The 16,401-nt window shown below is 40.7% G+C and overlaps 1 protein-coding gene across 3 annotated transcripts in view; it reads right to left on the reverse strand.

Moving 5' to 3' along the window:
- Positions 1-1,324: 1,324 nt before the first annotated feature.
- The window catches only part of SPATA13 (spermatogenesis associated 13), a 19,586-nt gene continuing 4,509 nt past the window's right edge, over positions 1,325-16,401 (reverse strand). Inside the window, exons 2-10 of one of the 3 annotated variants that reach the window (XM_010190700.1) lie at positions 14,269-14,416; positions 13,902-14,081; positions 12,646-12,831; positions 9,992-10,171; positions 9,454-9,686; positions 7,202-7,331; positions 6,267-6,639; positions 2,712-2,790; positions 1,325-1,499 (exon numbers count right to left, since the gene is read on the reverse strand). In XM_010190700.1, coding sequence (XP_010189002.1) covers positions 1,325-1,499; positions 2,712-2,790; positions 6,267-6,639; positions 7,202-7,331; positions 9,454-9,686; positions 9,992-10,171; positions 12,646-12,831; positions 13,902-14,027 — 1,482 coding nt within the window. In that variant the 5' untranslated portion in view covers positions 14,028-14,081; positions 14,269-14,416. The remainder of the gene's footprint in view (positions 1,500-2,711; positions 2,791-6,266; positions 6,640-7,201; positions 7,332-9,453; positions 9,687-9,991; positions 10,172-12,645; positions 12,832-13,901; positions 14,082-14,268; positions 14,417-16,401) is intronic. The other 2 variants (XM_010190698.1, XM_010190699.1) reach the window with 2 other exon arrangements.

Below are 16,401 nucleotides of genomic sequence, written 5' to 3' on the forward strand. Positions count from 1 at the left end.
GAGTTATCAAGCAGAAATTATCAGTGCTGCAAGTATCAAGATCCTGTTTCCTCCTGGTGGGTTTTTAAAAGTTACTCTCCCAAATCAGCTTCATGTCATATGTAAATTGTAGCAATGCAAATCATGTATTGCATTTGCTGGCTAGAGCTGACCTTTATCAAGTCAGGTTCTTCCCCTTCTGGCACAGACTGATGACTCTGAGACAAAAACCCATCTCTGGTCCACACGACTTCTCTGTCTCTTCCAGTAAGGATTTCTCTTTCATTGTGAAGACATAATTGGTCAAAACCCACTGTCAATTGACTGTGTATAAGAAGCATGGATCCAGACCACTTCAATATATTTACATTACCATTAAGTCAAGCTATATGAATACAAAGTGTGAGAACTATGTAACATAGCCAGCAGTCAGCACATACTGTCTCAACTCTGACTTTGTACATTCACATTATCTCCATTAAAAAATAAAAAAATACTTTTTACACAGCGAAATAAGCATATTGGAAATATAAAGAAGCATCTCCCAGGCTAAGAAGTGCACAAAAAGTGATAGAAAAGCTCTACACTGAAGAGCATACATGCATGCAGTATATTGCTGTGACTGAAAGTAATCAATCTTAGATGCCCTGGGCTCCTCTTGTTTCATTTGTGTGCAATAAATGCACATATCTTCATAGTCCATTTTGTCCTCTGTTCATGTTTCTATATGACAGAATAAAGTTTCCCTGTTCCAATCTGGAATACGGTAAGGCCTTGCGGGATGTTCTCCTGCCATTTGGCAATTTGATAGAAAAAGACAAGAAGGATTAGAGTCCACCAAATTCTGCAACGGGATCTCTCCACCTGATTTTAATGGGCAGTCTCTGCTCAGTACTCCAAAAAGGAGGAGAAAACTCTCCTAAGATTCTTTGCTGATATACCTACCCTTAAGGAAAAACTCCTCTCTATCCTAAATTTGGCCATCAATATAAGATTAAGAAAAATGAAATGTTACAATGACCTGCATGATTCCATCACTACTTCAACATAACTAAGAAACAGGATCAAATACTGCTGCTTCAGAGTAACAGCAAGTTGTCTTTGTCAGAAGGGAAACTGCTCTTCATCAGCAATGCTGATATTTGGCAACATTGACTTCAGAGCAGTGTTGAGGAACTTCACTCTTCTTCTGGACAAAGGTGGTACTTCTGGCTCAAGGGAGCCCACAGTTTTCCCTCCAAAACCGGAGGTTCACTGAGCTCAAATAAGCTTAACTGTGCCTCCAAGGCCCTTCTCTGGAGTAAGTCTCCCTCCGCACCAATACCCTTCCCAACTCCTTGGCCTCTCACTTCTTGAAGGGGGTGAGTTTGTTGAAGGTATGCCAGAAGAGGGATGGCTTCCGCTTGGGTTCTGCCAGGGCGAAAACCTGCTGCTGTGGGATGCTGGTAGGCACAGTGATGTGGCGCTGGTGAATAGGATGCAGGCTTTGATGTGGTGGAGGCACAGGACACCCATTGTAGCTTACACCTGCAAAAGGAATGGTTTGAGAAAGCGTATGAGTCAGACAGCAGAGCAACCAATACCGGGAAAGTTCAAGCACAGGACCATGGGATAAATTCAATGGTCAATAAAGCCAGTATGAATTTTTCCATGATCTTGAATGGAAGCACTACTAAAGGTTACCTTTTCTATGTTAGACTTTTTAATTGCTGCACTGATTTGGCTTAAGATGAGAATAATACCACTAAAAATAACATTACAGAATTACCAAAAGTAAGCAGCATTTTCACATAGCCTGGCCATATTTGCACAAGTAAATTCTGGTATTTCAAAGGAATGACTTAACAGAGTAGATACTAATATCTCAGAATAAGGCTGGGTAATATATTGCTACCAACAAGAACGTTATTTCTTCAATTTGGAAAATATTTTTCCAGGCTAATGTTCTCAGACTTGAACCTTTTTGCATTCTGATCAGAATCTCCTGATCACAATTTTCAGCCCCTCCCCTGAAAATCTGGACAGGTTGTATAGGTATGTAGCAACTGATAAACAGAAAATACTTTAGTAATATTAACCCCAGGGAGCAGAGGACTACCTACATCAACTCCTTCACTTCTAAATTCAGACTTAATCTGGTCCCACTCGCTCAATTTGTTCTCTCAGCACACTAGAGATTTATTCAAATAGGACTTTAAGATGAAAATGGACAAAATCATAACACATTTTCTGATAGAGAAAAGGAACAAGAAGTCCGTCCTTCCCTCTAGTCTAGGACAGAAGGAAGCCATTTTGAGTATGTTGTAACATATGCAGCAATATGTGGCAAAAAGAACTTCAGGAAATTTTAAACAAAGCCCAGAATTGCTAAAGAAGAACAAGCTGTTTGAGTAAAAGCAAAGAAAAGAATCAGTAACTCTCATCTCTGATTTAATCTCTGAGTGCACTTCCCTACATCCTTAAATAAGCCGCCTGCCTTACCTCTTGAGTTGCTTCTCTAATAAAGTTAACACTGACTTGCCTGTCTGAAGGAGACTGGGGAGCTGATTCAGTAGACAGTTTACAAAGGCACTGGAATATGGTATTAAAATACAGGTTGATGGAAATTATTTGACCTCCATGTAAACCATAGAATTTTTTAAGAGATTGAAAACTCAACCATAGAGAAATTGTGCTATTTCAAACATGAAGAACACTGGAACACAGTGAGAATATAAATCAGTTCTGAACACTCACCTTTAATTTTTCCTTGCCTTGACTTTCGGGCATTCTGCATGGCTTGTTTCTTCTGGTTTTCTGAGATTTCCATTCCTATGTCAAAGTGTAAATTAGGGCACTGGTATAAAAATACTGTATCTAATACTTGATTACATTAAATTAAAAGAAATAAATAAACTATATTTTAACCAATTTTAGTAAATCTTAATAGCAATATACCTGAAGTTTTTAGAAGTATATTTAACTTTGTAATATAAATTTAAAGATAATTTTTCACTGGGATAACAATAGGAACATTAAAATTAATTTGCCTGTAGATTACTGGGAAAAGCTGCTTTCCAGTTCCTGCAAATTACAATCATTGAGGAACTAACCACACAAAAAGTTCTTTTTATAGTTAAGTCCAGATAACAAGAGATTAAAAAGAAGTGTAAATGGATACTTTGGACAGCTACAAGCCATGAAGTAAGAGATCACAAATGCAGAACCTGTTTCTGTTTCCATTCACTCTGAGCTAACTTGGAGTAACAAACTGAAGTCACTGGTACTGCAGAAATACAAATGTGGGAATCTTTAAGTACAAACTTGGGAATCCTTCCCCCCACTCAGAGAGGACAGTATCACCTAACCTGCCAGACACCGAAGCAGGCTGTGATGTGGCTGTGGCTGCATCAGACTGGGGCTGGATACCTCACTCTATTTTCTCATGTCCTTGTTTGCATACTTTGTGTGACTTACATGATGCTATAGTACAGGGTCAACCTTATGCTATTTACTGTCACGTGAAGGTGTATGACTGATCTGTGCTGAATCGAAATGCCAGGCATCTGCTACAAAAGGTGGCACCAGTGACTGGTGTTGTCTGGAGCCCACATACAGGCACTCCAGTTTCCTCTCCTTGTGTACAAGACATTAAGAATCACAGATATGTTACGTTGGCACAAGAGCCAACAGGGTGCACATGCTGCCACTCATTTCACTCATACGCACATAAGGAGCACAGAAGTTGTGATTCAAAGTTGGAAGGAAGCATCTGGTTTGGTTCCATTTTGCATCTCCCCACACTTTTCTATACTTTTAAAATTCCCTTTACTTTTTTAGCCTGAACTTATGAAGAAGTTATTGCAAATCAGCTTATTAACTTATAATACAACAGCAGTTAGCTGTAACTTTGGGGGAGCAGAAGTTCATTTTATTCTGCACGGGTTTTTTTCTTTTATAGAAACAAGGAAAGAGATTTAAAAAAAATGTAAGCAATTTCATCAACAGAGATCAGACCACTTTCTTAGGGTTACTATTAGTGGTTTGGAGAAGGATTTTCTGGCTGTGGCCTTTTCTTCCCATATATTCATAAAAGCTAAGAAAAGCTAGATATGGTTTGGGAGACAGTGACTCGCACCAAAGCGTCTTTGTAAATAGAAGTAAAATGCCATTTGCAGTTCTGAATTGGAAGAGTATGTATTTGTTCTCTGAGTGGTTAGATTAGAGGCTTTGTGTGAAGTCCAGCAAGATAGCTTACAAAATCAGCAGGATAAATTTAAACCTGAGGTTGAGAATACTGGTGCCTTTCCACTGGTTTTGGCTAAAGAAAATGTTTAATTATGCCAAAAAAAATAAATTTTAGAAAAGAAGGAGTCTTCAGGATAATGACTAAAACATCCAAGCCACTGTGACTTGCAAGACCAGATAGACATTAGCCATTACAACTGAACTGTCCTTCCTCTGGTACCTGTGCCAAAACAGGTACATCAGAATAATGCAGCATTTCAAAAGCAAGGTTCCAGAAGGCTGGATGGGCAGAAAAGACTGCATGTTCCTATGTGCCGTTATCAAAAATACACGTTTTCATTACACTGAATTTCCTTCACTATATTGCATAATGCCTGAAGATCAGCAAACACGGTGGATCCTCCCTTGCTCAGCACCATGGGAATTTGTGACCTGGCCCTAAATAAGGGTTAGTGCTATTGCAACAAATCTCATCGCTGTCACTGCCACCGCTGTTGGTTACCCTTTTGAGTGTCATATGTTGATTTTCATGAAGTGCCAGTAGAATAAATAATGACACGTAGGGCCGTAGCTGCTACACCACTGCAGTTTCCTCATGCTTGGGAATTTCTGCAGCAGTGTCACTTAGAAGGAATGGTACCACCCAACTGCCTGCACAAGACAGACCTGCTGCTGCGCAGGGCATGCACTAGTGTGAGCCTCAGAAGCATCCTGACACACAGCATTTAGCCCGCTCAACATACCCTCCCAGTGCTCCATAAAGCAACCACCGCAGGAGGAGGTGTAGATGCAGATTTGGAGAGCTCGAGAATGCTCCTCAGAAAGGGTGGGAATCGACAATGTTCACGTTTTATCTTCTTTTGCTCAGTCCTGCTCACAGAAGTGCAGGAGCTGTGATTTATTCCATTAAAACTGGTCTTAGAATATGAATTGGTAAACTTGAAAGTATTTTCTTCAGCTTACTGACTATCTACAATACATATCGAGGAGGTCGTATTTCTGTCATACTTAGAACAGTACCAAACAAAAGAAAGCTACTAAGATAAAAGGTTTACATTTGTAATGTAGGAGTTATTCCTGTCTTCCTATTCTTCTGACCAGGTGTTTTAAGGGATCATGGAATATAAGATTTGTCATCTTGTTTAAATTTTAATAATTTCCTAGTTACATCATCCACTTCACTGCACTTCAAATTTTAACCTGCTGTCATCCAAAGCCTAAGCCTGAAGAGTGTTATAAAAAGCAGAAGTTCTCATGAAGTCAAGTAACACAGATGCTGTAGTATTTTCATTACTTCTTTAGAAATATTAAAGTTTTATTTTTCTTACTAGTGCTGTTGCTTTGTGTATGTTTTGCCAATTAAATTTTGCTGAAGCTTTTGTCACTGATCTTAAAGGAAGCATGAAACTATGCCAAAAATTAAATTTAAATAACAATCCTAAATGTACATTCACACAGAAGACACTGTTCTCAAGAAAGTCCCACATCAGGTCTAAAGCTGATTGTAGGAGTTGCTACCTTTTTCCCTGCTCACTCAACGTTAGGCTTCATTCCTCTGTAAAGTGCCCAGTGGTGCCATTCTTGGGTCTGTAACTAATGATACTATTCCTGGGCACAAGAGGTGCCATTATACAACACGGACAATATAAATCTACAATTAGTGCTGCTTGGATTTATAATAAAGTATCCTTTATGAACAGATGTTGTGGGCCAATGATTCATACAAAAGTGCTGGGATTTTGGATGGATTTTTATTACTGCTTGGTCTCTGTGAATTACATCTTCTCCTATCTCAGATCTCACTCTGCTCCGTAAGGTACCCAAATCACATGGGTTACACTGTGACACAGCTGTCATAGCGCTCAACCTTTGGCCCACAGTGACAGGACGAACACACCTGAACAGGCTTCACTTGCACAGCCGAAGGTCATGTTGTGTAAGTAAGAGGCAACAGTACAAGAAGGCAGAGTGCACATCTGCACAAAGCATAAAGAAGTGTAACATCAAGAACATTCCTCTTCATTTTTGCCACCTTTTAGAGAGGAAATCCTTCCACTCACCCATTTCCTTGTCCTCCTGGACTCTTCTCCTTTCATTTTCGCACGCCTGCATCCATCTGTTTTTATCCTCCTGTTTCTTTGCAAAGAACAAATGAATCTCTCCTGTCCCTCTGTTTATTATCTTAAAAGCATTCTTAACATTAATGTTAAAGTCTCTGTCTCTGCCATCTTCAGTGTCCACAATTTCCATCTCGTCCATGTCAAGACGATCCTTATAATACAAGATGTCCCTTCTCAGTAAGTCCTTCTTGCAGAACACAAGCTGATGGTCAAAAAGGAAGAAAGTCCTCTGCTGGCTTTTGCCTTGCTTTGATATTTTGGTCAGTTCTCCTGAGTGGATCAGTTCTGAGCTTCTGGCTAACACATCTGGTCCCTAGGAAGATACATAGTAATAGTAAGTAAATAGTATTTTAAGATCTTACACCGTGCCTAACCACTCTTATTTTATAATCAAGTCTTAAGTTCACTTGTTTCTTGTATTTTTATTATTAGATTTGAAAATGTCATAGAACATAGATAATCTCATACAGGTAAACTTGATTAATTTCGTTCTGCTCTATTTTATTTCTGCATAAATCAGGAGGAAACTCATTAAAGCCAGTAAAGCAGATTCAAGTTCTGATAGAACAACTAAAAATTCAAAGGAGGTTCTATAGGTCACGCATTTTTAAAAAAAAATCAATTTTGTCATCTCAGTCCAGTATCATCTCAAAGACAAGTGTCCATGTTAATACACACTGCTCTTCCCCAGTAATAAACAAGGTAATCAGTAACAGAATCACTGCAAATGGAGCAACTGGACTTTTAACTCATCAATGACCCATTGAAAAGCAGACACCATAAACTATGTACTACTCAGAAAGACCTATCTTGTAGAGGACATCAAGTACTGTACACAGTATCTTTGCACAGGAAAGGGTCAGGCTGACGCTTACCTCCCAGTCTACGATAGAGACTTGCCAACGCGCAATCTTGTCAATGCTTTCTAGTCTTCGTTTTCGCTCGTTGATCAGGCATGCTACATTCTTCATAGCCTCATATGCAGCTTTGATGTTGTTATAATCACTGTGAAATACAGGCACGTTTCAAAGGTCGCTTACGCAATGGATATGATGCAATCACAAACTGTGACACAGCGCTTGAAGTATTAGCCCACATTACTTATCTATCCCTCTACTCAGGGTACTTAAATAAGAGAAACCTGATTCTCAGCTACCCTGAGCCTCACATGGTAGTTCCTACAATGCACTGCTGCTGTACTGCTAGGCCTTGTCCAGCAAATTGTTTAACTGGTAGAAGAAGGCAGAGGAGGTAATTAGCGAACTGAAATGCTGTCTATACTGAAAACAATGGTAGAACTCACATGGACCTCAGTGACACCTACATTTCACCAAAGGAATTTGTTTTTAAGCAAGATTTTAATGGGATTTTATTGGGAAGGACATTCCTTTAATCATGTTTTAACAACTGTATTTTCTCCTTCTTGTCTTGTTCCAAATGGCTTAGGTGCACAGGCACCAGAGAAAAGAATTAAAGGAGACAACGCTGACGAAGTGGTCTGTTTTCATTGAACAAGTGCATGAGATCAAGGCTTTCACCTTCCCCTGCCCTGGTCCAATGCAAGCCTCCCGTCCTTCTATTGCTCTACTCCCCTCCTTCTTTCCCTGAGCTCCCCACATGATTATGAATGTCCTCAACCTGTAAGCAGGTTTTGATCCCTCTTTGTATAGCATCCATCACCTTCCTTACATGGAGTCTCTGAGAAGAAGGAAGGAAAGAGACTTATTTCTTGTTTTACGAGTCCCAGCAGAGCAGTTGCCTTCCCTCCTTTATCAGAACACCTCTTGCAAAAAAGGGGACCCAGAGGCAGAAAACAGCACAAGCCAGAAATAAACCCTGCAAAGCGGTCAGCCTTGCTCTCCTTTTTATCTGCTTCTATCTTGGTTCCTATTTTCATCAGCTGCTGCTGATGGATGCACTTCCCTCCTAAATCTGCACGTTACTCCACTCTCTCTATTTGTATCTCTGGAAACTCTTTGCTGCCACACTGTATACAAACAGTGAGATTAACAATAACAGCTTCCTATTAACATCGGGGAGATGTCCCACAGGGTGGCCACATGATATCCAAGCTGCTGCTCTTGCCCTTCCTTATCTCAGTTCCTTCTTTCCCTGCTGGTGGGTGGGTAATTCCTACTTGCTGCACAACCTGTGGCCTTCATGGCAGGCTGTGCACATCAGATCTTCAAACTCTTTATGAGAGTAAAACAAAAAGCTACCAAAAAAAAAGTTGGCTGGAGCTTTACCAAGTGTGGGTGTGGGCCTGCCTGTGTGTGAGTATCTCTGCACACTGGGCACCTGTCTGTGCTTGTAGGCATCTCTGGACCACAGAACTGAATGGAGGCTTTTCACATCTGAATGTTAGCACTTCACATCCTCTGTACATCGGCTTCTGGCAAAAATCCCTTCATCTCCAAGAGGAGGTTTCTCAAGGTTAAAGAAGTGCAGACTTTGGTGTGAAAGCATTGCCTCAGGCTGCATTTGGACTCTGAGCACAGGAGTCACAATGGAACTTTTTTCTTGCAATTGTACAAGGTAAAAAGGCAGATACTTAAAGATAAAATGTTAATTTAGTCGAAGAGCTAATCAGCTATGGGGTGTACCAGAAAAGCTAATAACCTGCAACTTCAATTCTCATTTATACCAGCTGATAATCTAATGTCTGGACTTCATTGCAACAAAGACAACGTTTATTACTAGTAAATTAAAAAAAACAACTTTCAAACTTGTTCAGATTGTGGGGTTATATTAAGGCCCTCTTTACCTTTTCGTGTATCCGCAACATTTATGTAGCTTCTTCCTTTCTTCTGTTGATCTCCTTAATTTCTTTGACACATTGGCTTTTTCTCACTCTGATTTACACAACTCTCCCTGCATCCTGTTTCAGCACCTTTTCCTTTCCTTCTCTCTTTCACTGATTCTTCATTCTGTCTTGCATTCTGTCAGTCCTCTATGCTACATTTCAGATGCTCCTTTTCTTAATATTTGTGATGGTTTCAGGATGCCTATGTATTAAGGAGCTCCCATCTACAGTAGTCTATGAGAGTTTCTTTCCTGATCTCAAAAGCCTCAGTGTTGTAACACCCAGAAAGCCTGAGTAATTAGCTGTTATTACAGGTTCTCTCACCTGTGCTCCTGAGTGGTGTATTTGAGCAATTCTGCAAGCTGCAGTGGGTATTTGCAGATTTTCTGAACGGGTGTGAGAAGGAAACCATCGATGGCAATGTCAATCATCTGCTGAAGCAAGCGACAGGCCTCGAAGAAGTGACGGTATTTGCCCTGTTTCATTAGCTTGGAAAGTTCAATGCAGGCACTGGGATGATTGTTACAATATTCTGAATAAATTGCAAAGCCTTCTTGCTACAAAAAAGAAAATAAAGTCAAAGCTTTAACTGAAGCATGTCTAGAAAGGAGGAAATGTATTTTTGTAAGATCTATGGTATCTAATTAGATTAATTAACCCATTTCCTATAGTGTTTCCAGGCTGATCAGCCTTGAAACTATGCAGAAATTGAGTCAGATTATTTTATATTCTAAAATGCTATCTATATGTAGTTTAGCATTTGTTAAGCACTTCTTACTAAAATCCCTCCTAACAAGGTAACTTAGTATTTTCTTATCATGTTTTGTTAATTTCATACATAAAACTGACTTTTGCAACGTACATGTTGAAGAAAACAGGACCCTATTTCACTTAGATGAGGTTCCTCTTTGTTGTACTGTTTCTCAAGATCCTTCAGAAATTTTCTTTGGAACTTGTAAATGTCTTCAATATTTCCAAAAATGGTGCTTAACTGAGCCGTGGTGAACATTCCTGTATGTTTGCGACACTGCCGAATATAACCCTGGAAATAAAACAAAAAAGCCTCTTTAGTTTGAGAGATGTGAGAACAGGTTCTACCCTGAACAAGCCCATTTGAGCTGGCAAAACCCCTGTGACCTATGGGCAGGTAGGTGGTTTCCCAGCCATACAGACACACACACACAGACATGCAATATTTGGATCTGAAATGTTTACACATTGATTCTTGCAGTCCAACTTGTGCCTTACATTACCATGAATGACTCAGGGAAACAAAAACCTACAGAGTGTGTACAGCCCATTTGCATCTTCCTTTTATGACTATCCGCAGGAGGAGGAGCAAAGTGTAAGGCCCCATGCATGCTACTACCTTTGCTGCTGCACTTTTCCATAGCAATTTCTCTGTGTCACAACAGTTCTTCTCTATGCAGACAAGAACAAACCCTAAAACTGTTAATATAAAGACAATTTCTACCACAGTTAAAGTACTAGTTCCTCAAGCGGCAGGTTAGTAGGGAACAGTCTAATCCAGAGAAGGAAAATGCACACAGTATGCTGCTGTTTGGTAAAATCCATACAGTATTGGCAGGAGGTAATAGCATTGGCAAGTCTAGCCATAAAAATACAATCACTTTTCCAGTTTTTTTCTCTTTACTTGTAAGAACATCACGTAAGTCCAGTTCACTTCATTCTTACCCAGTGTTAAGTAGATACCTACCTGAGTCCTCCAGTTTTAAAATACCCTTGGAACAAATGCTGCTCTGCCATCACTAACGCTAGATTGCATTGGCACTTGCATAGTTAAGAAGCAAAGGTACGATCAGAGGCCTCTTAGGTCTGAAAGACGTAGCACCAGCCACCACACACTGCCACGTGCACTTCCTCAGGTACCCAAAGCTGAGCAGGACGAGGAGGATACAGTGCAGAGGCTGGATATCCAGAACAGCTGCTGGCTGTGCTCATACTTTCACACCAGTGATAGCACCAGGGTACAGAGGAGTGTGAAGGTTAACTGGTGTGATAAGGGTTATCTGCCAGGCTCCTCTGTTCAGCTGCTTTCAGGCAGAGGATCAAATCGCTTTGGGAGCAGACAGCTGTAAAAAGCCTTGCAATATTGCTGGCACTGTTATGAATATTCCTGTCTCCTCCACAGCCATCTGCTGTGAGAGCTGTGCAGTGGTTCTGCTGCAAGCTAGCTACCAGGTTTACTACTGTTAGGAGGATAACTGTGACAAGGAAAATTAATTCCTGTGCAGCTCTTCTAATACAGACTGCAGACACTTCTCAAATGTAAAATGTTTTTCTGGATATACTCCAGCTTCTGGACTGCACCAGCCCAACTGATGCATTCTAGTGCAGAGTTTGTAAATTTGGATTATTCTCTGCAGTAGCTTTTCTAGCTTAGTCTTACGTGAGCATATCTTCAGCCTTATGTCCTGCTTGAACCACCCTGTAGATTCACTCTGACGAAAGCAGATCATCTCTACCCCACATGCTGAATACAGAGCATCACTCCTCTACTTGGGAAATGTGTGTTTGCTCTTTTGTACTAAACTCAGAGGCATATCAGATTTTTAAAAAGAGGTATAGAATATATGTATTAGAGAAAGTTAATTATTAATATCAGTCTAAGAATTAATAGGTCAGTAAAATGTGAAAGTGATGTCCTAGAACTCAGCTAAGCACGGCAGAGACACAGCTGTGTGTACAAATTCCTTCTTGATCTTTTAGGCACACAGTCAAACTTGCTAGCATAAGTAAATAGTCAATCTACATGACAAAACTTACATTTAATATTTAAAAAATAGCCAATTAGCAACCAGCTTTTGTCTTTTTGTTTTCCCTTTCTTCTTTCTTCAAATGCATAAAAAAGGCCTGATGTAAAAAAACAAAAAAAGGGAACCAAAAAACACTGTTGTCCTGTCTACTTTGTTGTCTGTAAAAGAACCTAATGATGAGTGGTGGACTAAAGGATGACAACATGACAAATACAGAGAGAGACTCAGCAAACTAAGGGTACAAAGAATATTTTGGTAGGTTGCTTAGCACCCTTCCAGATGCTAACCACAAATGAAAGTCAAATACAGGTTAAATGCATCACAATCCACGTCAGAAGAGGCAAACTTCACTGAAAAGTATTAAGAAGCTTCTTGTCCAAGTGTGAGCCTCCAACAAAATCTGAACAAAAAGCAGAAAACCCCCACATTTTATGGTTCAAATAAGTGGTAAAAAGTTCTAAATATACTGGACTTCCTTCTCTCATTATTTTGCAAATAGTCAGATAAACAAAGCACTTTTTCCATGTCAAAAGTGGAATGTGGTTTTTTTTTTAAAGGAAACAGTGCCTTGTGGCAGTTAGCAGAGAGGAAAGCCATAAGACACAAGAAGGTTCTGACAAACAGCCTCAGAAGTGCAACTGGGAATATTTTGATATGAGAAACCACTCTGGTTCTCAACTACTATGGGATGTTTTGCTCACATGAGGTCAGCAGAATGCCCTCAGGTTAAAGCATGTACCTCACAGATGTCCTTGAGATGCTTGATATAGACTCGTTCTGTGTTCATAATTTCCTGTATAACATTAGTTCTCATCTGATCCTTGTTTTCAGCTATTTTCTGACGATGCTTGTTACTATCTGCATCTTGTTCTTCATCCTGGATACTACCACAATTTTCTGGCGTTTCTTCCTGATTAACTCGCAGCTGCAGCAGAACAAACAAAGCAAACACTGTAAAGCAGCAAACTTTTACAAAACATGATAAAGCTGTTACAAACTTCTTACATTTAAGAGAGGTCTTGCTACAGAAGTGTTTCCATTCTTATGTTATAGACTTTCCACAACAGGATTTATCTCATTTTGCCCACTGCATGTTCAAATAAAAGTGCTGAGATTTCAGTCTGGTTAAACACATGACTTTCTACTCACAGTATCTGAGAGATATAACGTGTTGCCTGTGTATTTTCAGACTTAAGGATATTTCTGACCCTTACTAGTAGTCTATGTGTTATTTTGGTCAAGCCAGCATACAGTTAAAAATTACAAAAGTAGACAACTCAAATACTTTTAAATAGTTTCCCTCTGCCTCAGTTCCCCATCTGTACAATGTGGATAATCGCACCTCCTTTTTTGACTTTTGTCTGATTGGCCATACTGGCTGGAGATCCAGGAAGGGCAAATGCATGAACCATTTCTTGCACTTTGTGCAGTACTTCAGTGTGGCCCAAGCTTCCTTACAGGCTCTCAAAAAGTACTTCAAATTAATTTCTAACATGTAGTTTAATTTTATACCATTTCAGAGTTATACTGCCATGATAATCTGGCTGAGTTCTGATTAGGAAGTTCAAACTGTGAACTGGATTTCTACACAACATTGTGATAATAAATAAAGCCTTATTTTACCAAGAAATCCCTGCAACACAGCTTTCCCCACTCCCTCATGAAAACTGCCGCCTCCTCTCCACATGCACTGACCGCTCCTGGTTGAGCTTTCTGCTGCCCTCATTTCTGGTTGAGAAATTCTTTTAGTTACAAAAGAGCAATACAAAGAAAGAAGCCAGAGTAAAAGGTGTTAGAGGAGCTAAGGGATCTTGGGGTGTGATTCTCTATTGTTTTTTACCTTGTGAAGTCATTAGGAGTTACACCACTGATGTTCAGGTCCAAAGATGCTGAGGATCAGGCCCTTCACTTACATCAAATGCCATTACCATTGCTCTGTTGCACTCTGCTAGGAATCTCATGTGACAATGGTGCAAAAGCAAGAAAGTCACTCACCCTGACAAAGCTAGCTGGAAACCAGGCCTCCTTGTCCTCGTTTCTTCCCCACCACCAGTCCTTGTTGGAAGCTTCTAGGACTCTAATGACGTCTCCAGCTTTGAAGCCCAGCTCTTGGTCATCCATAGTCACATGGTCCCAGAGAGCTTCTGCATAGACAATACTGCCATCGCTTATCAGCTGCAACGGGAAGAAAACAAGGTTATAAAGGACAAAGGATAAACAATTCACTAATAAATTACTTAAAAGATTAAAATACTTCAATACAGTGCCCACAATTACTCCTACTACAGGATAAAACTAGACCTGTGGAAAACACCCACCTCCCCCTGCCATCATCACAGCAACGCAAAGCCCAGGATGTTACCTCATTAATTGCTAGCTGTTCCCCTCCGGGCTGCAGGTACCTGGGGGTGGCTTGGCAGAGCTCCTCATAACTGTAGTCTTCCTCACTGCCATTGTCGTCCACTAAGGCTGAAGATTCAGTCCCACCATCTGCAGCAACTGAAACAAAGGTGCAACAGCTGTTTGCTTCATCATTTTTATGACTCAAAAAAACGAACAATGCAAGAGAAGTTGCCTTTGTTATCATGAGTATAACAATAACAACAGAAGTGGAGGGCAGCAGACCTCTCAGGAAAATTGCTTTTCCGCCACAAAATACTTTTTACTCTTCTTCATAATCTACTCATTTAGCAGCTGATGAAACTGAAAAATACTCCTTTTTGTGTGCGAAAAATAGAACTGCAGCCATTATTTATTTCTTTTTTTTTACCCAGAGGAAATCTCGAATAACCTGAACCATAAGGGAGACCTCAATGACATTTCCCCCATGGCAGATGAGGTCTCCAGCAGTCAGAGGGGGCTGCTGCCAGTCCAGGGCTGGTTGCTGTCACATCGTCACATCACCTACAGGGATGTAAAAACCTAACACTTCTGCACCCACCCACCTGTGAGAGAGGTGGGCAGTCCATGCTGCAGCCTGTGCTCTGAGCCAGTGGCCACCACCACCCCCACATGCCAGGGAGGCTCTGGCAGCACTGAGATACCTACAGGGAGGCCCGAGGGGACAGGGAGTCTGGACTGCACATGCTGTAACTGCATGAGAAAAAGCTTGTTCTAATTGCCCCAAATCACAAAAAAAATATTGGTTTGACAACTGTATATTCTCTGACCGAAGAGGAAGCTTTGTAAAGAAATAGAGGCCAAAACTAAGATGGGCTTCATCTTATTACACAGCCACATAAACCAAGAGAAACATAGTGTAAGTGACTGTCATTACGTACATGTAAATCTGCAGTTACTGTATAAAACTGTGAGCCCCATTTGGGGTACATCACTGGGTGGTAGATCCTTTTGGCAATCACCTCCGTACTGGCAGGTGAAAAGGACTGGGGTCTGATCTCAGGATCAAGTAATGCTGACTGATTCACAGAATCACAGAATCACAAAACGTTAGGGATTGGAAGGGACCTCAAAAGATCATCTAGTCCAATCCCCCTGCCGGAGCAGGAACACCTAGATGAGGTTACACAGGAAGGCATCCAGGTGGGTTTTGAACGTCTCCAGAGAAGGAGACTACATCCACACTGCTCCCTTTTAGACCCTTTCAGACTCGGTTTGCCTTTGAAAGCCAACTGTAGTGTCCAAAACAGAGCAGGGCATGATCCAGTAATCTAGAAGCATCATGACCAGTGGCCCAGTGCTTGACTGCACTCTCTGGTCCTTGTTAATTTATCTCTAAAGATTTATTCCTATGGCAGGCCCAAGCTATGAATAACTAGAGTCTGAAGCTCATACAGTGCTCAAAAAAGTCAATAAGAATAAAAAATTAAAAATTTAAAACAAACAAACACACAAACCCCACAAAAACCAGAATGGGCTGCTAGCACTGAACTCCTTTTCTAATGGTTACCGTGACCCAGATAAGTTGCCCTGCAGCCTGCAGATCATCTCTCTCACTCCCAAGTGCGAGGGAAGGGACCTTTAAGCTGAGTTACTGCCGCTTCCACCTAGCAAGCAAGGCCATGCATCTGGACCCTGACCCTGCCTCCTCCCTGCCCTGCTTCCAGCCTGCGTACTGCCTGCTGAGCTCTGGGCTCTGGATAGGTGGGAGGTGCCAAGAGATAACTCCTGGCTTTACTCCACTCACCTACACAACAGGCATGCTGTTGCCTTCATATTATTTACCTTATAGGGAGAAACACTTCAACCCCTTCCTCATGGTTGCTCATACCATTACTAGCATCTTCAGTCATTTGAGTATTAATTTGGAAGAGAGATCAAAGCTGATAATTGCACAGATGCACTATAAAAACTTGTAAGCTTTTTCTTTCCTTTAGAAGTGCAAAAATATAGCATAGTCTTGATGTAACAGAACATGGCTATTCGACTGTTCTCTTCTACTCCCAGCATTTTAAATACACGCTCACATTAATGGTATAATCTGCCTAATCAGGGAAGATGCAGAATCCCTACTTAAAAAAAAATATTTTTTTTC

Source organism: Mesitornis unicolor, unplaced genomic scaffold (assembly GCF_000695765.1).
Source record: "Mesitornis unicolor isolate BGI_N332 unplaced genomic scaffold, ASM69576v1 scaffold47938, whole genome shotgun sequence".
Lineage (NCBI taxonomy): Eukaryota > Metazoa > Chordata > Aves > Mesitornithiformes > Mesitornithidae > Mesitornis > Mesitornis unicolor.